Source organism: Ptychodera flava, chromosome 7, assembly GCF_041260155.1.
Source record: "Ptychodera flava strain L36383 chromosome 7, AS_Pfla_20210202, whole genome shotgun sequence".
Taxonomy (NCBI): domain Eukaryota; kingdom Metazoa; phylum Hemichordata; class Enteropneusta; family Ptychoderidae; genus Ptychodera; species Ptychodera flava.
This window is the reverse complement of record NC_091934.1, coordinates 28219434-28246599: the sequence shown is the minus strand read 5'-3', so window position 1 is coordinate 28246599 and position 27166 is coordinate 28219434. Positions and strand designations below refer to the sequence as shown.

At 38.6% G+C, this 27166-nt stretch overlaps 1 protein-coding gene across 3 annotated transcripts; it reads right to left on the bottom strand.

Moving 5' to 3' along the window:
* Window positions 1-60: 60 nt before the first annotated feature.
* LOC139137179 (beta-galactoside alpha-2,6-sialyltransferase 2-like) lies at window positions 61-27166 on the bottom strand. 3 transcript variants are annotated; one of them, XM_070705156.1, is made up of 5 exons: window positions 26654-27166; window positions 7739-9379; window positions 5723-5907; window positions 2332-2503; window positions 61-876 (listed from the first exon to the last, which is right to left on the bottom strand). In XM_070705156.1, the coding sequence occupies exons 2-5, from the start codon at window positions 8334-8336 to the stop codon at window positions 620-622; spliced, it is 1212 nt and encodes a 403-aa protein (XP_070561257.1). In that variant the 5' UTR covers window positions 8337-9379; window positions 26654-27166; the 3' UTR covers window positions 61-619. The 3 variants fall into 3 exon arrangements, with proteins under 3 accessions (XP_070561257.1, XP_070561256.1, XP_070561258.1); XM_070705155.1 differs by lacking the exon at window positions 26654-27166 and adding an exon at window positions 18411-19211; XM_070705157.1 differs by lacking the exon at window positions 26654-27166 and adding an exon at window positions 16806-17079.

The window sequence follows — 27166 nt, the reverse complement described above, 5'->3', positions numbered from 1 at the left end:
CCCTGAGGCTCATTCTACCTTAAGTGTCTCGATGTCTAATAAAAATTTTTGAAAAAGCGATGAGATACAACTTTGTACTTTATTTCAAGAAATTAGACCCTCACGCAGTTGCTCGTCCTTCTAAGTTCCGCCAAATTCTTCCCCAAATTTCACGTGTATACGGTATGTACACATTTCTGTGTCTACACTACACCGAATGACAAAAAATAGCTGTTGGAAACGAAGAACCGTTCACTACTTTAGCAAGAAGCATACATATCACATAGAGACGGTCAGAAACAGACCATGCAGACTGACAGGTACATAGGCTTATTTACATAGAGACACACCATATCGTTAGAATTTGATCCCGCACGGTCCTTGTCGTACAGTGGTCTAATCAGACAACGCGACTGTCTCAACGAAGGCAAAGATGTCATCCTATAACGACTGCATGTCCACGTTTCCACTCTCACACAATTTAAGTTCAAGGGTCTTTAGGGAAAAAAGGTTGTACATTCACCGGTGAAAATTCTTAACCTTACTGCTATTCAGTGGTGTAAACTTGAAATGTCTCTGGCAGATGCTCCTCTCGGTGTAAAATTCGACGAAGATGAACAAAACATAAAGAAATTCTGAGTCATGAGAGTAATGAGCAAAGTTCTGTCATTCGCACAGAGCCTGGCAGAGTCACTCGACCTCGCTTTTTAATGTCTAACTTTGTGCCGGTGTTCATTAGGAGAAGCAAAGCCTTCTCTGCTTCGTATGGGTGATATCTATTAGGGTGACAGACGTCGGTCTTTTTGTCGTAGTAGTGACAATATGACTTGCCGTGATGTTCCGTCACTTCTCCAAACACATGGACTTCTTCGCACAATCCAAGCATTAGCTGGACGCCTGAAAAAAAAAGATACGAAATCTTCATTTTGTTGTCTACCACATACATCCAATTCCAACGTTATATGAACTCGAGATCTCACTATTACAATGCCTCGGTGCTGTTTTAGCCCCTCAATTGTATCAAAGTTTTGCAAAATGCTGATGAGAGAAGTTCACCTAATTACTGTCATATGGGGAAGAAATTCTAAAACCGACTTAAAGTTTTGGAAAGGTGCACGACATAGCGTGTACGGCCAATTTCACATTTCAATCACCTCTCCAATGAGCGCAGTCTTGTTGAAATGAACACGTGACGATCCAAACATAATCAGAATCCGTATTTGAAGATTCTTTATTCTTTTCAGGGGACAAAGTCACCGAACTATATAACATCTCGTGATGATTCAACGATAGAAGCGTGAGTTTTTCAAGAATGGCTGAAATTGGCTAAGGTTGACTCCTTGGACCCCACGAATAATTATGCTAAAGATACGGCACCAACGTTGCAATGTATAGTCACGCCATATTGTCACAGCCCCCTCGTCCCTATTATTAATGGAGTTTGGCTACACCAGAGTCTCTCTGGGAGACTGTGCCTACACCCTATTGTTTAGTCGGCATATTTTGGTATACGCGGTATTTTTTAGGTTATCAAACGGAAAAGTTGGCATCGGTATGTGGCCCTTGCAGTCTTTACTTGTATGGACAGAGGACTGGTTCAAAAGTTTAGTAAAAGGATTATTAAAGGTATACTGTCACCTGTTCCAATTTTGCCACAGTTACCATGGAAAGAGAAAATCTAACCAATCACAGATTTTAAGCGGGTGGCCGCTTTTTAAAAAAAGCGCTCTCACATGAGCATTTTGATTACCAAGGAACGCCCCTTTGACCATATATGGGCATATTTAGATTACAGGTGACTGTATACCTTTAAACGTAGACATATAGTGCGTAATCGACCGATGAAATAAATTGTTAACCAGGAAACGTCCGTTCCTCTACTGGAGCTTCTCTAAAATGAGTTCAAAACTAGGTTTACCGACGTCGTTATATTTAATCAAAGCAACAGCAACCAAGGGCAAGAATCTGTAACTTTGGATGATTTGTTTTCACTAGGTTTGTCACAGGGTACAGGGGACTTCCCCCTGTACCCTGTGGGTCTGTTGGAAACAGTCACTAGTTATAGCTGGTAACATAGTGTCTTTATGTGTAAAATGCACTCATTGTTTACATTCGAATTCTAGTCCGGATTTGAATACGCTTTTTAACCATTACAACGCAGTTTGCTTTGCATACAGGCTGAGTTACCCTGAATGCTCTGTATACTGACATGTTTCGGCGAATAGAACAAGAAACTGCAATTGACATTAATATTGAAATCAACAATAGTGGAAAAAATGTCAAAAGTTACGGCTACTGGGGCCCTTTGAAACTTGTCTCTCATTCAAAAACATCGTCAACTATAAAGATAACCTGTGAATCCCGTTGATGGTATGTGGTCTATGATTGGTTTAGGATAAAACTCTTGGAGGACATCCCAGGCTCTCCACTGTGACGTCACATTTATCAGATGGAGCTGCCTATCGGGGTTTTCGATCTGCCAGTTGACGAAATCAGCGAAGAATCTCTTGTTGGACATAACCCACTAGTGAGAAATTATGAGGAGAATGTGTGTTAGATAATCGTTCATTGATATGAGGGACAGGCAAGCATCCTCAATAAAGTATACAGTCACCTACAGCAAAAAACAGGATGGTTGAACAGTCTCATATACATTACGTTTACTTTTTTTTAAGTCCCACACAAGTTCTATAGATAACATTGTAGATAAAAGAGCCGACTCATTTGAGTGAAATACCAATCATGTAACACTCCACTCCACTGTTTATCCTGTGTGTGTCTATAAAAAAGATTGGCATCAGTAGGTATACATTGTATTATGGTTTGTTTAGCCAGAGTGCTGTCCTAATTAACTTCAGTCTCTACTATCAACTCAACAAGTAATTTATCAATTCCCTTGTGTGTTCTATCCAGACACTCAAATGAGTCGGCTCTTCTTATCTACAATGTTATCTACAAAACTTGTATGCTACGTACAAAAAGTAAACGTAATGTATATGAGACTGTCCAACCATCCTGTTTTTGCTGTATAACCTAAATATGCCCATATATGGTCAAAGGGGCGTTCCTTGGTATTCAAAATGCCCATGTGAGAGCGCTGTTTTTTTAAAAAGCGGCCATCCGCTTAAAATCTGTGATTGGTTAGATTTTCTCTTTCCATGGTAACTGTGGCAAAACTGGAACTGGTGACAGTATACCTTTAAGGTAGTATGCGTCTTGTAAACGAAGTATTCAATACTTTGCTCAAACTCTCCGCAATGAAGGAGTCAAACATTCTCTCACCAAACCAAGAACAAAAATCAGGGTCACCGTGCAAATTTTGTCGACAGAGAAACAATTTACCTAACATTTACCGATATTTGAAATTCAAAATGGCCACCATCTCTGTGTTAACTCTATGGGGAAACACCATCTCTGTGTTAACTCTATGGGGAAAAATAATCTTTTTGATTGTCTGAAAACTAAGACTGTGAAAATTTTTCGTACTTCAAGAGCTTTAACATTAGCCCCCACAAGTGGTTGATCAAAAAAAAGTAATAATTTGAGTCTGAATATGAACCCGAGGCGCATTCTATCTTCACAACTAATCTTCAATACCAGAGTCCCCACTGCTTAATTATTATGCATGCATCGAGAAATTGGTTACTGAGCAGTGTGTCTGGACATATAAAGATCAACATGAAATGGACATATTTGATATTTGATACGGTTGATCATGGACTGCTCCTCCTCAAACTGCACAAGTATGGCATCCAGGATTCCGCTCTTGAATGGTTTCATGCTTACCTATCAAACCGCTCACAAGTTGTTCAACTTAATTCAACTGTTTCCGATAGCATGGATATTTCTTATGGGGTCCCGCAGGGATCCATCCTAGGTCCCCTACTTTTTACTATATTTATTAATGACCTTTCTTCTTGTGTCAGCCAGTGTCAAATAATTATGTATGCTGACGACACGGCTATATTTTATTCAAGCAAGTCAATCTCTGAAATTCAGCAAGTTCTTTCCAATGAAATAATGCAAGTAAAGACCTGGCTAGATAATAATAAGTTAACTTTGAATACCAAGAAAACCAAATCAATGGTTTTCGGTACGGTTAGAAAGTTAAATTCATCATCATCACTTAACATTCAAGTTGCAGGAGATTTTCTTGAACAGGTTACGGATTTCAAATATTTAGGGATTTGGCTGGACTCTAAACTGGATTTTTCCATGCATGTTACAAAAATTGCAGCAAAAATTACGTTAAAGCTGGGTTTTCTATCTAGAATCAGACATTTCTTGCCTGTACATCAACGTAAAGTTTTGTTTAACAGTCTTGTTCTCCCACATTTTGACTATGCAGCAAGTATTTGGAGTAATACACATCAGAAGTATTTGAACATACTTGAACTCCTCCACAAAAGAGCCGGTCGACTAATACTGGAGGTTCCACGGGATACTAGAACAGAATCAGTGTATGAACGCCTAGGTTGGATTAGTCCATCTATTAGATGGAAGCGCCAACTAGCGGCTCTAACCTATAAAGTCATTATAATAGTGCGCCAAGTTATTTGACAGAAATGTTCAATCTTTCAAATTCCATACATAGTCACAATACGAGACATGCTAGTAACGGCAATATTTACATTCATAAAGTGAAAACTGAATATGGCAAGCGAGCATTTTCATATTATGGTGCTTGCATATGGAATAGTCTGCCTACTCAAGTTAGATCGGCTCCTAGTTTGGCGACCTTTAAATATAAGCTTAAGGTTGTACACTTTTAACTTTGTGTGAGTGTGAGTGAGTGAGTGAGTGAGTGTTTGAGTGAGTGATTTTGTGTGTGTGTTTGTGTTTTGGTGCTTTTATGTAAGTTATTTGTTCTTGTTTTATTGTGTTGTCTTTTCATTTTTATCTGTTGGTGTAAATTTTCTCTTAATTGTTGTGGTTTTTGATTTGTACATCTTGCATGACAGGAGATATTGGAAGAACAGTGTTGGACACTGAAATATCGGCCTGTATATGAATGACAAATAAATAAATAAAATAAATAAATATTTGCATCGTGAATATACCGATGCACTCAGTGGTTCATTACTAGCTCGTTGGGGAAGTGTTCAAAACGGAAAGGAAATTCTACAGCGTGAAATTCATCTTCAGAGTTATTCTGCAGCTTTTATTTGCTGGAGATTTGTTTTTACGGAGAAAGAGAAAAAGACAGAAAAAGTACTGAATCCGGGGGACGAAAGTGTGCAAGCCATGCCAAATTTGAAAGAAGTCGTCGACTTGGAACTTAGAAAAAAAAAAGATTCTGGCTATGGTCTGTCCAGAACTAGCTTTATGACTTGTACATCGATCTGCAAATTTCTTTTATTACTTTGATAGCAGTGAGCATTTTTTAATAAAAGGCTCTTGACCATGTTATGGGATCGGTATCACTGTAAGCTGACGAAGAAGCGCGTGTTGGACATAACCCACTGGTGAGAAATGTTGGAAAATGTGTGTTCAATAATAGTTCATTGACGTGAAATTGCGTATATATATATATTATATATATATATATATATATATATATATATATATATATATATATATATATATATATATATATATATATATATATATATATATATGTGTGTGTGTGTGTGTGTGTGTATATATGTGTGTGTGTGTGTGTGTGTGTATAATGCATTTCTACGTACACATAGGCAGACAGACAGAGCCAGAGAGATAAGGAGAGAAATATATACAGACTGACCCTCGTTAAGTCTCCATTATACCCCAGACCGGATCTCCAAACCACCAGTTTTGACCTCCCGTCGTCTTGAAAGCCGTTCACTAGCGTCTTCTGGTTAATCAGTCTGACCGTTGTCTTGGTACCGACGTCCCTCTCGAACCCAGACACTGGCGCGACGTTGAATCGAAGAACAGCATCATGGGAATCTTTAAGCGCATGTAACCAGACACGTGCATTAGATATTTCAAAATTTAAAGTAGACGTATGAACAAACTTTTGAGACGGATATTGGACTTAACCATGATAATAAATTAATAATTAAATAAAATAGTAAAAATTGACCAAAATACATAAATGAATAAAAACTCTTTCTCTTAAAATATACGATTGAACATTTACAGCTAGTATTGGACTCCTTTAATATAAAAAAATGCCTTCCAAAAAAAGTGCAATAACCTCTTTAGACGTTCCAAAATGGTACTACGTGAGCTCGGTTGCCAAAACTTAGAAACATTGCTGGCGCACAATAATGGTCACAGCGCTCTTAATTTTTTGATCAAATTGTGAAAGCCACGAGTTCAGTTGGTCTTCATTGTGTCGTCACAATCATTCAGGTAGAATTTTAGACATAGTCTCGAAAAAGTAGGGGAAAGTTTGGAGTCGAAATGTTAATTGATAGGTTGTACGCAGAATAACATTCTAGTGGAGACGAATCCTGTAGTTATTTGACATTGCACATACGGGTAGCTGTGGGTCCGTATAGTGGTGTTTTCAGAGGGGATTCCTGACTTTTACGGGCTGGTTTTGACTTTTACGATTTTAACACCGCCACCAAATCGTACAAGTCAAATCCAGCCCGTAAAAGGCAGGAATCCCCTCTGAAAACACCACAGCTATGGACCCACAGCCAATAGGCGGGCTGTGTTGACTATTTGAAGCCTGAACAATTCTTTCAGGGTGGGGATTTAGCGTAGCCGTTTTGACTGTGATGTCTTCATTTCGCCAGGTGACTCCGAGTCGGTGCCGTATATGTTTTGAGTCTCTTTGGGTGAATTTTGAAATTCCTTGCAGACGATAGTTGAACTCTATGCATTGTGACATTGCAGGAGACAACTAGAAGCTGCTTTTTAAATAAAACGATTGGGGGAAATGGAAAATATATCAAAATGTTACTGCTAACGTTCACTTTTGCTTTTCGAGCAAATAGCGTTCAGATATAAAGAGCACTGGAGCCAAACAAAAATAAATTGTTTTCAGTAACTAGCCTCCGAAAATAAGGGTAGTTAGGTTGTGAGATTTTTTTCCTGAAAACCATAAAATACGGTAAAATTTAGGGAATTACCAGAAATATTTTTAAAATGCGAAAACATTTCTAATGACAGGGTGTTTTTCTAGGGGATGTCGAGTTACCGAATCACGGAAACACACTTTTTTTTAGTTTAACTGAAGTACATTTAAAATTTCATGATCCTACAACTCGATTACGAAACACAAACTTCTAATTAGTGCCCTGTCACATCTTGGCGATTTAGCCAGTGTATGCCGACGTATCAAAATTTCTCTAAAACGCTGGCTTGCATGCTGAACTAACGATGTATTTTTGGATTTTGGGCGTATACATAGCTTATTCATAACCCACTCATAGGTTAAAATACGTTTTGTGTACGCTAGACAATTGTCTCGACGCATTTTGACTTGTGAGTAACTTACAAGTAACATGTGTGAACGTGTGTCAACGAAGTATAACCTACCTGAAACTTATGGCCCGCGTGTGCAGGATGTATCAGCCATACGCTGGCATACGTTGAAAAGTTTTGTGCATGCACAAAACATTTCGACGACCTCGCCGTACAACTATGACGTATATCAGGGTGCTTAAGCGTTCTCTTAACTTACATAGAATTTACCCACAATGTATTCGACGTAAGTCCAGCATATTCACCAAATTTTTCACACGTTGGCATATGATTGCTAAATCGTCAAGGTGTGACAGGGCCATAAGGGATTAATTGTTATTCAGTTTCAGATGTTACCTACCTATCTCTGCTCCTAATCCAGAATTCTTCATGAACCCAGAACTGGCGACAACGGCGCATGTGCGGTACCTTGGTTTATCTGTGATAAGTCGACTTCGAGGCAGGTACTGACCGATTCCCATCTCTCGCAGAGGACAAGAATCTTGGTTTAAAATGTCTATGGGTGCTTTTGAAAACATCCGACAGAGGGCGTCCTTCTGAGTGGCGTTCCCGCTGCGCTTGCGTCGGTACTTGTAACCGGGAATTTTAAAAGATGAATTCGATAAATCTCTCCCTGGACACTTGATCGATTGAAATTTATTACCGTTCCTCTTTATGATGTCATCAATGCTTGTGATTTTCGTCAAATTTTTGTAAAGTACAACGGGAGTGGAATTTTTGTCGAATCCTTGGCTGTTGCTCCGTGATTGGTGGCCATCATGATTTTCATTGTATGTTCGCTTGTCGGCGAGCGGAAGACTATCAGCATCGCGGCACACACATGCTTGATCGTGGCACTGCCTCGTAAGAAACAAATACATCAAAACAAAAAGAATGAACTGCCATATAAGTGTATAGGTCAAACACTTGCATTTTATGATTCTTCTAGAACCGGCCATGATGATGTCATGGAAGCACTTACTGAGACCGCGGCTATGAGTGATCCGAAACAGATTCAATGACTATAGGCATTTCCAATGTATCCGCGAGGCTGATTTTAATTCCGAGCGATATCCATCGAACAATCCGGAAACATCTACAACTCAAAGCGGTCCTTCTTTCCGTATCAAACTTTTGCCGGATGACTATTTCAAATTTAAGGCGCTGTAAAGTTCGCTGACTAGCCTCGAATCTTAAAATTTCACAGTTTGACGAATGTTGTCAAAGAAGCAATGGCAAGATAAATCCGTGTTGGCAATTACACCTAAGTGAGTCATAAAAGTCCCAGGCGGTCGACCATAGTAGTTCTGTAGAAGAAATGATCGGAAATAGGCTAGCGGAGTATCTGGTACGATGTATATGCTAGAACTCTAAGGCTCGAGTGACATGTTTCCGAGTTTGCTCCTCCAACAGCACTGCGGTCGCCCCATAATCCTTTGCGATTTCCAAGATGGCGGTAAATACAGCTTTGAGCTATATGGCGGATTCTGCAGGTAAAACACGTAAGTTTACTGAAGCAAAAGTAAAGTTTTAGGAATGCAATGTCAGCAATGGCTAAAGATAAAAAGACGAATGAGGTTTGCTAATTCACGAACACACAGAATTTTTTGCCGTGACAGCATTTGTAGAGTATTTATGTGATTACTATCTCAAACTCTTGCCATTGTGTGAAGTTGACTCTTTACCCACAGTGCATTTCAGTATCATAAGTTGGCACCCCTAGCACAATACAAAAGCTGTTTAAGGTAGAGAGAACTTTGATATTGTTTCCGGTGTTTCAAAATCACAGGTAGTGTTCTTTCGTTACGTCTTTCCGAATGGTACGTAGAGTAACCAATGGCGCACTTCGTTTCATTGGGTCACAGCCAATTGTCGACATCGACCTCACCAACCAATCGCTGATCTTTGTTGAGTAGGACCTTCACTTATCAACACACACTTTCGTCATGCCCAGGTTCGCTTCTTCTTCTGATCGTTATAGATTTGAAAGCTCTTTTGATATCTGTAACAGGAATTATAAAAAAACCAAATAACAGAAATTATAAAAAAAAAATAATCAAAATTGGAAATGCATTTCGAAATAAACAATGAACGACAGGTAATTTCAATATTGTACAGTCATATTTTAGTCGCAACGGACACACAAGAAACTGTACATGTCTTGAACCTGAACTTGAAAATATTTTAATCAAACTTGACTTTCGGTAATTTCAACATTTTCTTTCAAAATCAAGAGAAAATAAATAGTGGGTCACTGTGCAAATTTGGCGTTATGGAAGCAAATTACCCAAAATTTTCTGGCCACTGGAAATTAACAATAGCCGCCATCCCTGTAGTAGCCACGTCAAATATCGACCGTTGGCATTAAAAAAATGTGTTTTAAAAATGTTACCAAGTGGGAGTGCCTCTTTAAATCTAGTTTTGTGTACAAGCCTTTTTAGTCCAAACAGACAACGTCCGGGGACTGCTGGGTTTGGTCATGTTCGTGCGTCTGTGTATTCCTCCGTACATCCGTCTGTCTGTCCATGCTGATATCTCAGACATGATTGAGAAAACTCTTTTCAAACTTTGTACAAGGATAATACACTGTAGGATGCATATGCACGTCTATTTATTTTGGATTAGCATGCATAATTAGTGCTAATTTGCATAACTAGTGAGTAAAGCTCTATTTCTGGTTCGACACTGCCAAATTTGATGAACCTTTTACAGAGGTTGGTCACGCAGAGTTCTAATAGCACGCAATTATATATCAGTTTTGTGTCAATTAATTGCTAATTTGCACATTTGATGAATTTGTGTGATTAGGGTGATATGTCTAGCCATGCTGCAACAAATTTAATGAAAGACGGTGCAAATCTTCAGGGTACAGTCCTACAATAGTGCACAAAGACACTTAGCAGTATAATATTAATTAATTTATGATTTGCATATTAAATGAACTTTCCTTATTAGTGGGCTATATCCAGAAATACTACATCAATTTTGATATATCGTGGTACAGATGTTGATATGTCAGTACTGCAATACTGGGTGAAAATATTAAGAAGTATCATGTCAATTAATTGTTAATTTGCATATTTAATGAACTTTCATAATCAGTGTGATACGTCTAGAAATGCCGCATCAAATTTCATGAAACGTGATATAGATGTTTATCTTCCAATAGTGTAATGGCGTGCAATGATATGTAGCAGTATCATGTCAAATAAGTGCTGATTTGCATATTAGTCTCGTAATTAGACTGATATGTCAAGAAATAGTTCAATTGATTTCATGAAACTTGGTACAGACCTCTAGCTTTGATTGCTTTAACAGTGAATAAAGATGTTTATCCGTGTCATGATAATAAATATTTAATTTGCATATTTAATTAACCTTCCCCAATTAGAGTGATATGTCCAGATGTTCTGCATCAAATTTGATGAAACTTGGTACAGATGTTAATCTCTTAGTGCTCTAACACTGTGTACAGGCATTAAGATGGTGTGTTTTTGAAACTACGCCATACTGTGCCACAGTCTACCCTTGTACTATTATATAATGCCTTTGTCCTTCCTCACATTATGTATGGTCTAGAGGTATGAGGAAACACATGTCCCACATACTTGAATGACATTTTTTTAATTCAAAAGAAGCTAGTCCGCATCATGACCTTTAGTACTTGGACAGCACACTCTGCACCACTTTTCAAGAAACTAGGTATACTTGACATTTTCAAACAACATAAATTACAACTCGCACTTTTCGTACACGATGCTTTGAATTTTAGGCTACCAGATACCTTTTTAGACTTTTTTACCCCTATCACACATGTGTACAGTACAAGGCAAAATGTTCGGAAAGACTTAGCCATACAAAAGTCAGACACAAAGCAGGTCAATTTACAGTTAAGTATGCTGAAACGAAGTTGTGGAACAGCATCCCTTGCAGTATAAGAGACATAAAAAATAGACATCAATTTAAACGGCAATATAAAATGTATCTCCAGTCATCAAATTAGCCAGTCATGCATTGTTTTCATGTTCATTCTAAGTTAACTTTATCTTCGGTGATAGTTTTTTCTTTTTCTCTCGAAAATTGTGATGTTATTTCCAGGTTATTTTTCTTTCTCTTCTGTTACCAATTGATATCTTTATTTGTAACGATCATACCTGAAGCAGAATTCTTTTGGTAATTTTATATTAATATAATTTGATTTATTTGTACTGATTACGTTTCTGTATTACATTTAATTTAATGTATTGAGTATAGTGAACAGTTTTGCCCAGAATATTATTAAGAATATATTTGTTTTCTTTTGTATAAGGAGATGGACTTCACTAGTTGCTAGACAACTATTTTCCTTTCTCCTTTTCCCCCTTTTCTCAATGTTTTGTCACAAAGTGTTTGTTTGTATTTGTTTTGCTTTTGATTCTGGGAATAAATATATATATATATATATATATATATATATATATATATATATATATATATATAAGAAGTGTCATGTCAATTGATTGCAAATTTGCGTATTTGATGAATGCTGCATCAAATTTGATGGAACATGGTGCAGATATTTATCTTCTAGTAGTGTAATGATGTGCAATTATATGTAGCAGTATCATGTCAATTAACTGCTGATTTGCACATTTAATGAATTTTCGTATTTAGGCTGATATGTCAAGAATGGTTCATCAAGTTTCATGAAACTTGGTGCAGATATTGAGCCTACATTGTTTAAACAGTGAATAAAAACGTTTATCATTGTCATGTTAATAAAGTTTAATTTGCATATTTGATGAACTTTCCTATCCAGAGTGATATATCCAGATATACTGGATCAAATTTGATAAAACGTGGTACAGATGTTGATCTCACGATGCTGTAATACAATGAGCAGTATCCTTTAAACTAATTGCTAATTTGCACACATAATGGATTTTTTTAGGCTAATTGTCCAGAAGCACTGCATCAAATTATATGAAATGTGGTAAAGGTGATAAGCTGTTAGTATTAGAATAGGATGAAAAAAATGTTTAGCAACATCCTGTCGATTATTTACTACTGGATTTATTTAATGACTTTTTATATTCAGGGTGGCAGCCCTGATTGGTGTTAGGTTTTCACCACCACGGAACTTCTTCTTGGTCATTAAGGCCAATCTGTATCGCAGCAATTTTAATTACAGACCCACATAGTGAACATGACTCTGTCCTCGCTCTCCGAGGACTTGTAATCAAAGTACCAATGAACAAGTGGGGACTGTGTCATCAATGATGACTTGTTTTATAAATTCTCCAAAGAATTGGCCTTGCAGACAGTACTCATCATGTATGTATAGTATTCATTGTTAATCCTTATAAATAAATTCCAGCTTGGACTAAAATTCAGTTTCTAGCTATGTAGTGGATACGATGCCCATTTCAGCTGTGTTGACAAATTTGAACTCGATAGACATTTCAACACAAAAATCAGAGTAGTACCGTGGCCCCTACACGCCACGGAACTCTATTACTTTTGAATATAAACTCTAATTTTTCTTGACGATATCTTTAATATTTGTAAGAGATTTTATTTCTCCACCGCAAACTTTTAATTTTGTACGGGCAACTTTATCTTAACATTATCTTAACTTTAACTTCTCGAAAGTGGTTTTAGTTTTAACAATAAACAAAATATGTTTCTCAAAAGTATTTTTTATTTTGTAAAACAAAAGTAAAATTTTTCAAGATAACAAACTCCCCTACACGTCATGGAAATTTATTACTTTTGAACATAAACTCATATTTCTTGACAATATATTTAATATTTGTAAGAAATTTTATTTCTCCACAGCAAACTTTTATTTCTGAACGGGGAAACTTTATTTTTGGGGTAAACTGTTTTTAAAAACTTTTAACAAAAACACTTTAACTTTTAAAAAATAACTTTAACTTTGAACAAAATATTTGTTTCTCAAAAGCGTTATTCGAAAAGAAGTAAAAATTGTTCACAGCAAGAGTTGAAGATTTTTGCTAAGCGCGAACTGAGTTACTTAAATGACATAACCTTATGTCTTTAGAGCAGAAAACTTAAATTCTTAAAGAATAGTTTTATTTTTCCAAGAGTAAAATTAATTTCTTTATGGAAAAAAGATTTTCTCAGACCAGCAAATTGAAATACAGAGAATAAAACTTTTGTTTCAATGGCGAGAAATTATTTTCTGAAGACAACAAAACTAATTCTTTCAAGATATATTTTCTACATATGAGTGTGGTTTAAGAATTTGGTAAAACTGAACTGAGAAAGAACGAAAAAGGAAGGATGAAAAAGTCAAAACTTACTTTTCTTCAGAGCGAAATTTATTTCTGAGAGGAGAAATATTTCATGTGAGGGCGCAATTACCTATAATGCATAGCAACTTTTAGAACTCTTTCTAGCGAGAGTAAACATATTTTGGGGAAGAGTAAAACATTTTTCCGACGAGCAAAACTTTATTTTAACGGCGGCGGAAGTTAAAGTATCCCACCATGCAACACCCAAGTTTGATGACCCAGAGTCTCCGAGACAACCATGACTGACTTCATCGGCGATACAGGCACGCTAGCCCGGCCCTAGCTGCAGTACAGTACCTCGAGGTTTTACCTGGGTATTTGGGTCGGACGGTTTGCCGTACTGTACTGCAGCTAGCCCGGCCCTACCCTGCCTGCGTACGATGCTGTGTGTTGGGGCCGTATAACGCCGGGAACACACAGCATCGTACGCAGGGCTATGGGCACGGGCACGCAAATGAGTCAGTTCAACAGTTGCCACTTGTCTGAGTCCCCGAAGAACGGTTTTGTGTTTGAGTGATTCGTCCTGACTGCAGACGTTGTGCGACGGGATGGACCGCATTGGGTTCCTTCATTAGCTCTGCATGGGCTGTGTGTTACCGGCGTTATACGGCCTCCCACCACATAACGCCGGTAACACACAGCCCTGCCATGCAGAGCTATTCCTTCATCAGTTGCTGTGTTGTTAATGTTATGTTGTGTGATAGTCATCTTTTCTATAAGCCAGATTCGTAATTGATAGAGTCTTCGACTGAAACTGAACCTGGCCCACCAGATTTGACCACAGTCGAGCGTGGTTCAATACAGTAGTTGTTGGTCCACAGCTGTGGTGTTTTCGGACGGGATATGCCTTTTACGGGCTGGTTGACTTTCACGTTTTTGACCCCGCAACCACACGTGAAAGTCAAAACCAGTCCGCGACTGTGGTCAAATCTGGCGGGCTCGGTTCATCGTTTCAGTTTCTATAAATCACGAATCTGGCTTCTCCTCTTAGAAAAAATGAATATCACACACATTGGCTGTGTGTTACCGGTGTTATGTGGTGGGAGACTGTATAACGCCGGTAACACACAGCCCTGCCGCATGCCATGCATAGCCCTGCGTACAGGTCTGTGTGTTCCCAGCGTATAACGCCGGGAACACACAGACCTGTACCGTGTACGCAGGGCTATGCAATGCAGAGCTAATGAAGAACCCCAATGCGGTCCCGTCGCACACCGTCTGCCGTCAGGACGAATCACTCAAACATAAAACCGTTCTTCGGGGACTCAGACAAGTGGCAACTGACCCGCGTGCCCGTAGCCCTGTGTACGATGTTGTGAGTTCCCGGCGTTATACGGCCCCAACACACAGCATCGTACGCAGGCAGGGTAGGGCCGGGCTGGCGTGCCCGTATCGCTGATGAAGTCAGTCATGGTTGTCTCGGAGAGCAGATCGTCCATGTAGCCGACACGAACACGAACTGTCTGATACCGGCTACCAACTCGGAGACTCTGGGTCATCAAACTTGGGTGTTGCATGGTGGGATACTTTAACTTCCGCCGCCGTTAAATAGTTTTCAAAATGTTTTGCTCGTCGGAAAAATGTTTTTACTCTTCCAAATATGTTCACTCTCGCTAGAAAGAGTTTGCTATGCATTATAGGTAATTGCGCCCTCACATGAAATATTTAGCCTCTCAGAAATAAATTTCGCTCTGAAGAAAAGTAAGTTTGACTTTTTCATCCTTCCTTTTTCGTTCTTTCTCAGTTCAGTTTTACCAAATTCTTAAACCACACTCATATGTAGAAAATATATCTTGAAAAAATTAGTTTTGTTGTCTTCAGAAAATAATTTCTGTCCATTGAGAAAAAAGTTTTATTCACTATATTTCAATTTGCTGGTCTGAGAAAATCTTTTTTCCATAAAGAAATTAATTTTACTCCTGAAAAATAAAACTTTTCTTTAAGAATTTAAGTTTTCTGCTCTAAAAACATAAGGTTATGTCATTTAAGTAACTCAGTTCGCGCTTAGCAAAAATCTTCAACTCTTGCTGTGAACAATTTTTACTTCTTTTCGAAATAAAAACGTTTTTCAGAAACAAATATTTTGTTCAAAGTAAAAGTTATTTTTAAAAGTTAAAGTGTTTTTGTTAAAAGTTTTTAAAAACAGTTTACCCCAAAAATAAAGTTTCCCCGTTCAGAAATAAAAGTTTGCTGTGGAGAAATAAAATTTCTTACAAATATTAAATATATTGTCAAGAAATATGAGTTTATGTTCAAAAGTAATAAATTTCCATGACGTGTAGGGGAGTTTGTTATCTTGAAAAAATTTTACTTTTGTTTTACAAAATAAAAAATACTTTTGAGAAACATATTTTGTTTATTGTTAAAACTAAAACTACTTTCGAGAAGTTAAAGTTAAGATAATGTTAAGATAAAGTTGCCCGTACAAAATTAAAAGTTTGCGGTGGAGAAATAAAATCTCTTACAAATATTAAAGATATTGACAAGAAAAATTAGAGTTTATATTCAAAAGTAGTAGAGTTCCGTGGCGTGTAGGGGCCACCGTAGAGTAGAGCCATTCAAGTAATTGTATCTTACAGGGTAAACAAAAATAATGAAAAAAGACATCGAAAGTCACTGGAAGTAGAACCTAGCGCCAGAGTAAGCTGTGGTAAATGCAGGTCATCTGTGAAATTTTACTCTCGTTGCAGCTTAACCTTCCTCTCTCTCTTTCTCATTTGTTTTTCCTTTCCTTGTATACAGTGATAGCATGTGTAACATACTGCTTCGCGTTCGTCGTTCTGCAGAACAACCCACGGCCGCTATAATACTCTCTATAGTATAAGAAAACTTTTCTATGGTGCATACTGCACAGTGGCCGCCGTGTATCAATTCACAAGCGATTGTGGCTCGACCTACCTCTGTGATCGCAGAACCAGTTCTATAACAGCCAGCCCAACGATTACCAAAACAACTCAAGATTATATGAACGAGATGTTGTTGTTATATCTATTGCTCGAACCATGAGATCTATTTGTGAGCGAAATATATAGTCTGACTAGTCACACATTGTGGGTTTTTTTTTCACACGAGTGAGTGCACGCATCATGTCCGTTGAATGGGAAAGCCCTAAAGTTAAAAACTCACGCTGACCTCAATTCCCTAGTGAGGCTTATATTTCCTAAAAGTGAACGCTCGGCTGACCTCCGTGACCGCGTTGATCCATCTTGCAACTGAGCATACTGTGCTTATCCATTACAGTCGCGATTTCAATGGAATCTCTGAGAGGCGTAATAAAGCTTGTGTCGGCGAGAACGATGGTGGTAGTCGCTGCTGTTTTGAAGTTAGAGTCGTCCTGAACATTGAATGTGGGCCGTGGTTTTCAGATAGATTTTAAAAGTGAAGTTGCAATGGCGACGGGGTCGCTACGGAAGTCCAGGGGTCATGCACCATATGTTGTTGGGCGTGCTACTGATTAGGGAGCCGTCATTATTTACGGCTTGGGTGGGTCGCAGGAATGTGAGGGGGTCACTCAAAATATTGAAAACTTCAAGGGGGCTGAACAACTGTGGAGAGGAAGAAGGGAGGGTTACTCATTTTTTGTGTGAAATACATTGAAACACCTCTCAGACTGCACCATCGCCCACATCAATTTCTCAAAATTTCAAATTTTTCACAGGATGCAGGACAAAACTGAACTGTTGTGAATTCATCTTTATATTATAACAGAAACATATATTTCAATGGACATCATTTCAATAACCATTCTGACAACTGACCATACCGTATTCAAACTTTTCATTAGAAGCTGGCAGCTGGAGAAATGACACAAGAAGGTCACAGAGTTTCCATTAATGCATATTCTTTGGTCTTCAGTCTCTGGCAAACTGAGAACTGTTTTTACAAAATGTATTGTCATTGTTTGGTTGTTGAATATTGTGACTCAAACACTGATCATGCAAAAAAATGTAATAAAAATATCAGGTCTCAATGTCATTTTCAAAGCGAAATTTTGTCCACTGGCCGAGTATGTGAATACCACTAAAAACCCGTTCATTGCATGCACACTGCGATTTATTTATTTTCAAGCTGTAAACTGTCCGAGGAATTTGATCTTGCTGACCTGTCTCATGAACAGCGCCATTGTACCTGGAGCGGATGTATACGAAACCCGTAACCCTTAGTCCAGTCTTTCGGAAGACTGTGTGAAAATGCAAGCCAGGTTCTTCTGGCCTTGACAAAGACTGTCCTAACACCTAAAAAGGAACAAAACGAGGACAAAATACCTCAGTCTTGACAGATGACTGACAAAGGTTTGATCTGTTTTCAGTCGCATAGGGCGCCGTCATAACGCTGGGTCGAGCAACTCTAAACGATATCGACCGACCGCAGCATACGTGCAGGTAGCTTTCTTCTGTTTGTGGTTGTACTGCATAGATGCAACGTGTATGTTTTCCGTTATATTTTGTTTCGTTTATAAAATGTAGCCTCCACTTCTACTTCTAAATCATACAGAAAGTAGCACAGTTCAACTTGTCGACAGAGCCTGCTGTATGTGTATGTGTACATTCTACAATGTTACACGACCGTGTCCGTGACGGTGACGTATAAACTTTTCGTCCGGACAAGAATTTATTTGTCGACAGTGTCGTTGCATATTGTGCATTGTCTTGGTGAGTCCATTTTGTCTTTCATTATTCGTCAGAGCAAGAATAAAAATAGTTGTTTTCTGGAGGTAAAAGCACTATGTAAACTTACGTGTACTCTCCCTATCCAGAAATGGTGATATGCTCCTTGAACCGATCTGGGGTGTGGTATTTTAAAATACAAAAGTAGATGATATTATCATTTGTCGGGTAAGACTTGAAGAACCTGCGGTGTAAATTCAGCTGACGGAAATTGTCATCAGCTCTCAGGATGTATCCCAAAATTCATCGGTCAAACGAAACAGAGTTGAACTGTTTATGTCACGGGAACACTGCGTCTTTTATCCGGTTCCTTTGCTGCGAAGAAACATCTGACCTCTAAGACGTCGTGTCGTCAGCCTATCGTACCGCTGTGGGCTTTTTTATCGCTAGGAGCGGAGTATTGAATGATCCGGAGATGGTGACGTGTCTCTCAGATCCGAGCCGTCGAAACTGTCAGAATCCAACGCGAATGTCACCCGCATACGAGGACCGTCAACAGCCTACAGGACCACGGAGAGAATCTGCGAACACGTTTAAATATTTACCGTCGATGGAAGTTAACTCCTAAACAGTGAACAGGGAGGGCTGACTTCACCATATGGGATTTGCCCTCAGTAGTGTAATAGAGGTCAAGAGAGCGAACCGCTAGGCTGAGGACGACCATCTGCAGTGTATTTTGTCCGAGATGCGCAGCGCATTTGTATGGAAGGAATTGTCGTCAAGATCTCGTGCTCTCGTTTTGCCTTTTTACGAGGAGTTGAATATAATGATGTGACCATCTGTAAGGTTTCATTCACACATATACTGCAGAAGGACTGACGTAGAAAACAGGGAGCTTGAACATGTTTACGTATTAGTGGCCGATGTAACACTACTGCATTCGGTGTGAGGAATGGAAATAATTGGATGGAAAAAACACGTTTACAATTTCAAGCAATTCAATTAATTTTTAAATTAACTAATATAATTTTTGATTAATTCTTGACATGTTTCATTCCCTTACCTTTGTTTGTACTTCTAAATACAAAATTATTCATTTTTCTAAAATGAATAATTGGTCACTGCGAGCAGTTAAATTCATTTACATAATGCATTCCCATATGGCTGTTCAGAACGATACCCGCTCCTCTATTTTTGGTTTCGCCCATTTATCTTATGCTGCGTCATCTAGGTCAAAATTTGATTAAGGTAGAACGCGCCTCGGGGACAGATATTCGGACTCTCAAACTTTTACAATTCTTTTCTGATATACCACTTGAGGGGGGTTCGTTTTAAAGCTCTTGGCGTACTGAAACGTTTCACCGGCTTATTTTTTTCGAAAATTTTATTTTTTCTCCATAGAGTTAACACAGGGATGGCGGCCATTTTGAATTTCAAATATTGGTGAATCTCGAGTATTTTGTTTCTCTTGTTCCAAAATTTGCACGGTGAACCCCTATTTTTATTTTTGATTTTGAAAGAGAATGATTGAAACATTCTTTGAGGAAAGTTTGAGCAAAAGTTGAAGTCTTTCACTTTCTAGGTGCATATTTGATTAAATAAAGGGACAAAATCAAGAATATCGCCGCAAGGATACATTCTGTCTCGGACTAAAATAAATTTTATACTCTTACAAGGTTATTTTGAATACTTTCTTTTCTTCATCGAATTTTCACGATAGTGACTAGCAAAAATTAAGGTCCGAATAGATTAGCCGATGTTGAACTTCGAAAGCATTAAAAAGTGTGACAGAATGAAACGTCATACGTGTTTTCGTCACGACAAGAAATACGCTTGATCGGAACGAAAATTGCTTTGAACATCGCTCTACGTCATCGCTGCATAGGAGTTCAAATCAGACGTATCGCAGAGATTCCACATCGTCAACTGCATACACGTCTTCTAACACGGGCAAACGAGGTGATGACGTAACTCCCTGGCAGATATTCATTTCCAGAGCTGCAATATTTTCAGTTCATGGGGAGGCAACGAAAAACTTTTCACAAAAACGTTTGTAATCTTATACCTTTCCTATTTCAAGTAACTCAAATATTGGATAGCTTTGTCACTCAAACCTTAGAAATAAGTTTATTCGAGCAGTACAAATGAATTCATGTAAACACCCAAAGTTCGTACCGTTGCTTATATTTCAGTCAGCCTGCCCAGAAAGAGTTACCAGTGTTTATGCGATGCTAATGTAAGAGCGTCTGGACTTCGTGTAAACTATGGCAAACTGCCAGTAAACGAGGAGAACATGACGTGAACGTCAGCTGTTCCATCTTACAACAGACCACGGCGCAGGAGATCGAGGATGAAAACATTTTTTCAAACATGAAGAGGGTGTTGTCCTTGGCCTCGGCGAGCAATAACAGCTTGGATATACGGCTAGTCCACACTGACATGAATATCTGTTGCTAATGCCAAGCAACTATCAATCGATGTTGTCGGCCTACTCACACAAAATATAATCACGGCTCATTCACTTCATTGTCGTGGTCTGCTTTTCTGCCCACTTGAAAACTGAATACGCTCCCGTGTTTTGTAAATGCATTCTTCATATTGTATTGTCAATGTGGTATTGTTGTTGGTCTGTGTTGTGTACTTTTAAAATTTGCTTATTGACGGCTACGTTTGATGTGCTGGTAGAGTATAGGGACACACCTCTAGAGCCATGGTAGCTGCGTTCAATAAAGGAAGCAATCAGCGACGGTTTGGAGTCGAAATCTTTATTTGAAATATCACAGTCAAAATAAATAAACTAAAATAAACCGTCGCACAACTTGAAGAACCCCACCCCTCTTTCACCCCAGAGGACTGACTCCTGTCTCCTGCGGTTCTGCCTGGGCTCGTTTACCGCGGCACTTTGCGTCGAGCGCGTCGCTGGACGCGTGCGTCTGGACGCACAGTACGGAGCTGTGATGTTCCTCGATCGATACTGAAAATTCGCCTGCGTTAAGCTAATCGGATATATACTGAACTGAGAACTGGTTTGTTTTGCGTTATCAAATATGTACATCTCATGCTCAGAAATATCAACTTCAAGAGAATAGTTGTCGCTGCTTTTAAATCAACGTGATTTAGAAAAACGGGCAAAAGTGATAACCGGCTGAAATCATTATTCCGTCGGCATTCGGCGTCAGTCCGTCAAATTCACTTATTTTGCAAAAGGAGTCTAATCAAAGTGATTGGCATGTAGTATAACGCTCACTAAGCGTTAGTCCTGCGACCTCGTCAGTGTGAACATAGACCCCTCTACCGTCTATGGTTTAAATGTGTAAAAGGTTCCGAAAGATGGCGACAATACCAACGTTACGACAAAGCCTAACAACACAAAGGGTGTTCTAGCCATGCAACTTACCGCACATGGGTTCCCACCTTTTTACCTTTTCATAGACCATCCACCCGACAAAGGCTGGCTTTTAAGCCGAGTAATTTAATAGTCTTACTTTACTTCGTCGTCGCCCATCCAGTTAAGGTACAACGCACCTCGGGTCACCCTCAAACTTTGACAATTCTTTTCTGATCAACCACTTGTGGGGATTTATTTTAGAGCTCTTGGTGTAAAAACAATTTACACTGTCTTAATTTTTCGAAAATTGGAAATTTTATTTTTCTCCATGGAGTTACACAGGGGTGGTGGACATTTTGAATTTCAAATATCGGTAAATATTGAGTAATTTGTGTCTCTAACAACAATTTGCATGGTGACCCCCGATTTTTAGTCTTGATTTTAAAAGAGAATTATTGAAATATTCCTTTAGGAAAGTTTGAGCAAAAGTTCAAGTCTTTTCCTTTCGAGGCGCATGCAACCTTAACGAGGCGACACTGCTGTTCCAAGGGGGATTGTGCATACGTTCTTAGGACATTAAGGAAACGGGTTTTTGACCTCTTGGGATTATTTTTATGACTCTCACATACAAGTTAAATATGTATTAAGTCAAAATCATCCCATCTACAGAAAGATGTAGGCTTACTATGTATTCTGTATGTGATGGTGTGATACACTTCAAAATGCACAATAACTAGGCTCACTTTAGACTCACTTTTCAAACAACAGTTTTGCCAGCATAAGTATACTATACGGGCCTATACTTTCATGGTGTTGCTGCTGGCATACAGCAATAACAGTGTAGATTATTTGAGTTCAGTTGGTATAGCAACCCTGGAAGCAATAGCCACGTTTGTGTGTGCGGATCCTTTCGAATAGTTGTAAAGGATTGAGTAGCCCCATAAAGTTCTCCGTTTTTATCGACTCTTTTATTTTGGATAAAACTTTGTGCACTATGATCACTGTGCGCTATAAACTTCCTCCTAAAATCTCTTCACCAACACGGGTTCAAAAGATCAGCCTGTGCGCACAGAGAAATTCCATTCACTTCAGCTAGCAATTCAAAAATACATTCTACCAGGGTCAGCTCTTGCCGACTCTTTAACCCCTGACCCCGCCCCTATTAATTCTGACGTCACACGGAGCTTTAAAGCCGAATAGTTAAGGTAGTATGCGCCTCGAAAGTGAAAGACTTGAACTTTGTTCAAAGTGTCCTCTCTCGCCAATTTAAGAATAAAATAAGGGGTCACCGTGCAAAGTTTAGTACTAGAGAAACAAATTACATAGTATTCAGCGATATTTGAAATTCAAAATGGCCGCATTCCTATATCAGCTCTATGAGGAAAAATAAAATTTTCGATTTTCGTAAAACTTAAACTGTGAAAATTGTTTTTCTTACTCCAAGAGCTTTAAGGCTTTAAAGGGAGTCCCCAACAAGTGGAAGATATGATAAGATCACGTCTTGTTCATGCAAAATGTGTTTGAATACCGACATGACAGATATAATGCGCTCAACAGGCTCAGCTTTCCCGAGTTTCTTCGTGCATTTTTGTCACGGGATCCAACAGAGCGTATCTTGTGTATTCCACGTTCAACTGATCTTTTGTAAGTCCAAGTGGACGATTCACTAAGGTCAGCAAACCTTTAATATTTATGTACAGTGCTTCTTTCTCGCTCCTCCATACGATTTTTTTGTAATGAATTTTATTGGGTTTCTTTAAAAGTATACAACACATGCTGGTAAAGAAATGTCTTTCATCTATATAATACATGGTCTTTCTTAAAGCATCACCGGCTGCAACACTTGGCCGGTTATACAGCAAAATGCCACAGCCAATGTGCCCTTAACCATAATGGCACAGGTAATGCAACAGGTAAGGATCTCAGATTCAATTACACAAAGTGTTCTTCTTCGTAAAAAATTGTTAAGCTACAATTTTCAAAAACTGTCCCCATTTTTTTGATATGTGAACTCAGTTTATTTTTTTTCTTACAGCTATGTAAAATTCTATTTTTGAATATTTTGGAGATATTTTTTGTAAACCAACAGATCTGGTTTTTGTTTCTTACAACGTGATATATAAATATGTCACTTTGCTACAAGTACAACAAAGTTTAACAGTATGAAAAGCGTTCATTACAAGAAGAATTTGTCTCGCATATTGAATATTTGACAATCCTAATTTCTTCCCCATATCATTATAATCCATCCTAAAATTCCAATACAGTTTCACAATCATTTAAACGATGAGTTAAAGTTTCATCAGTTTTCTCACAGAATGTAAATCGTATGGAGGACACCACCAAGAGTCCTCCATACGATTTTACAAGATGTTATCACGGTTGGTAGGAGTAACCTTGATGTTACAAAAGAAACCAGACATACACACAACTTACTGATTAATTCTTCATTTAGCGTTGCTTGATGAAACGCAAGTATATGGCTAACAAATATCAACAGTTTGAAAAAAAAATCATTGTACAACTGATTTGAAAATCCGACTGATTTTATATAGAGATGTTTTACCATTACAATAGTGTGTGCGAAAGCCTTAGTTGTGCAGAATTCTTTTCCAGTGTGTGTATATTTTAGGATGTGACTCAGTGTCCAGAAGCATGCTTTGTATATAGTTAATTGCACGAGTAGGTGTGCTGTTACAGTTGTAATCACCACACTTATGGTCAGGAACTTGTAAACATCACGAGGCCGAAGGCCTCGTGATGTTTACAAGTTCCTGACCATAAGTGTGGTGATTACAACTGTAACAGCACACCTACGAGGTGCGATTAACGACTTATACCACGAAAAACAGGCCAATCTTCTCTAAAATTTGAAAATTACTGTCAATAAATCGTCTACTTTTGATTTGAATACCAACAATGGAATGGAGTGACCCATTGTACGTCGAAAGGTTCACAGAGGTCATTATGCACCTGGCATGCGAGTCCGGGGAGAATGACCTATCCCAGACAAGTAGGACAAGGGCTCTGGTCAACTGCAAATCTGCATCGAATAAGGGTTACAGAGTGGTATAATGCACCTGTGGAGAAGGAAACTGTTTTAGTCTGATTGGTTAAATAAAATGGCTTGCCTTACTCTATCTTGTTGGCTATTGGCTAGCGGGAAGGAATTCAATCTGTAGATGCATGTGATTGCCTCGTGGATGCATCAGGCTTTCAATACCATTTTCGTGTTTTCGACTGGTCAAGGTGGACCTTGTCAACTTGTCTGATCTGATGACCAAAGAGACTTCCTAGAGTTCCATGGACGGCCATGTAAAAACAACCAAAGTGGATTTTACACGGACAACTGCCCTATAAGAGCAGCCGCTACTACGGAGCGCATAAAATCCACGATGTGTACTTCAACTTATAAAAAAGTACTTGGCGATGATAACACCGGACGGGATTGTACTATCGATGACCCTTGCCAAGGGATAATCAAGTTCTCCTGCCAGAATATACGTCTTTACACAAAGCAAATGTGCAAGATGGCTTGGCCAGACTGCCAGCACAGTGGATATTCTGGCAAGGTAATTTATTCTTTTACTAAAATATTTATGCACAAAACGAATTCTGTAAAGTTATACAATTAAATCCATTGACCAAAACAATTTGTTGTGTGTGCGGCAGTATCACATAATTTCTTTCACCTATTCCACAAACGTTACAAAAAGGCTGTACTTATTTCTATGATATTTGTCACATATGTCTTTTGTTTGATAATTTCAGGTGAATGCGGCAACATCTCTGTACCATCAGGGATTCGATAAGCAGCTTATCAAAGAACAAACAGGTCACAGATCAGATGACGGTTTACGCGCCTCAAATGTATGTCTACTGCACAACAAAAGCATGTGTCGAATATATTACTATCACCTCCATCTAGTGTTAAATCAGAGGAATCTGTAAGTAAGAACCAGTTTCTCAAGTTACGACAAAACAATGTAACAAAACAGACAAGATTGTTCCAACCCAAGAAGACGCCGAATCTAAAGATTGACAGTCTTCATCAACAAATCATGTTGCTTACATTGAGCATGGTCCAAAGAAAGTTTAAATTGAATTATAAAATGTGATGCTATAACATATCAGTTGAACAAATTGTCTTCATTTTGTTATTGAATTTGTGTGAATGCTATAGACATCTCGACTTGACCTATTGTTGCCTTGCAAATTAGTAATCAGTCATACTTTCTTTCATATTTAAATAAGTAATCACTACACTTTTATTGATATGATAATGATTTTCTTTCATTAAAGTGTGGTGATTACTTATTTACATATGAATAAAATATGACTGATTACTTATTTTGCATAAGAACAATAGGTGTCAGTCGTGTTTTCAGGGATAAATGGATGGCAAGAACAATAGGTCACATGACCTGGAGTGGTATAAGCTTTTTAAAAGCACAAGGCATGCATTTCCTCGTTCAGTTGACGTACAGGTGCAATGTTTCTGACCCAAAATATTTTTGTGTGAAAATGCAAACCAGACTCTTCTGGCCCAAGTTGACAAAGAAACTGCCCCAACACCTTAAAAGAACAAAACCGAAGAGGAAATACCCGAGTCTTGATCGTTGACTGACAAAGGTTTGACCTGTTTTCAGTCGTACAGTGCGCCGTAGCGTAACTCTAACACGATAGCTACCGACGCAGCATGCATACGTACAGGTAGCTTTCCTCTGTTTGTGGTTGTACTGCCAACGTGTACTGCAACGTGTATGCTTTCCGTTATTTTTTGTTTCGTTTATAAATTATAAATTATACAGAAAGTAGCAAGGCTCAAGTCGACAGAGCCTGCTGTGTGTGTACATTGTCAAATGTTTATGACCATGACGTGTAACTTTTCGTCCGGACTAGTATTTGTCGACTGTGTCGTTGCATATTCTATACAGTGCTTTGTCTTGGTTAGTCAATTATCTGGTCTCTTATATTCGTCAGAGCATGAATAAGCAAATAGAGTTGTTTTCTGAGGATAATTATAAAGCACAATGGAAACTTACGTGTATTTCCCTATAGGCATTCCAGAATGGTGATATGGTTCTTGAACCGACCTTTGGTGTGGTATTTTAAAATGCAGATATGGCATAGAAGTAGATGATATTATTACTTGTTGGGTAAGACTTGCAGAACCTGCGGTGTAAATTCAGCTGACGGAAACAGTCATCAGTTCACAGGATGGATCCCAAAATACATCGGTCAAACTACAGAGTTGAACTGTTTATGTCACGGAACACTGCGTCTTTCATCCGATTCTTCACAGCTGATGATTCTTGAAATAATACTTTGCTGCGAAGAAACATCGAACCACCAGGGCTTCGTGTCGTGTGCCTCTTGTGCCGCTGTGGCTTTTTATCGCTAGGAGCGAGGTATTGAATGATCCGGGGATGGCGACGTGTCTCTCAGATCTGGGCCGTCGAAACTCTTAGAATCCAAGGCGAATGTCACCCGCATACGAGGGACCGTCAACAGCCTACAGGACCACGGAGAGAATCTGCGAACACGTTTAAATATTT

Bases quoted from the DNA above. Each gene is read 5' to 3' on its own strand.
- LOC139137179 (XM_070705156.1), bottom strand. From the start codon at position 8,336: ATGGCCGGTTCTAGAAGAATCATAAAATGCAAGTGTTTGACCTATACA. The intron at 2,504-5,722 runs GTCAGTCTGTAT...ATTTCTCACTAG, and splicing joins ATAATGGAGACTTAACGAGG to TGGGTTATGTCCAACAAGAG. The intron at 877-2,331 runs GTTATCTTTATA...TTTTTTTTTCAG, and splicing joins ACCATCAACGGGATTCACAG to GCGTCCAGCTAATGCTTGGA.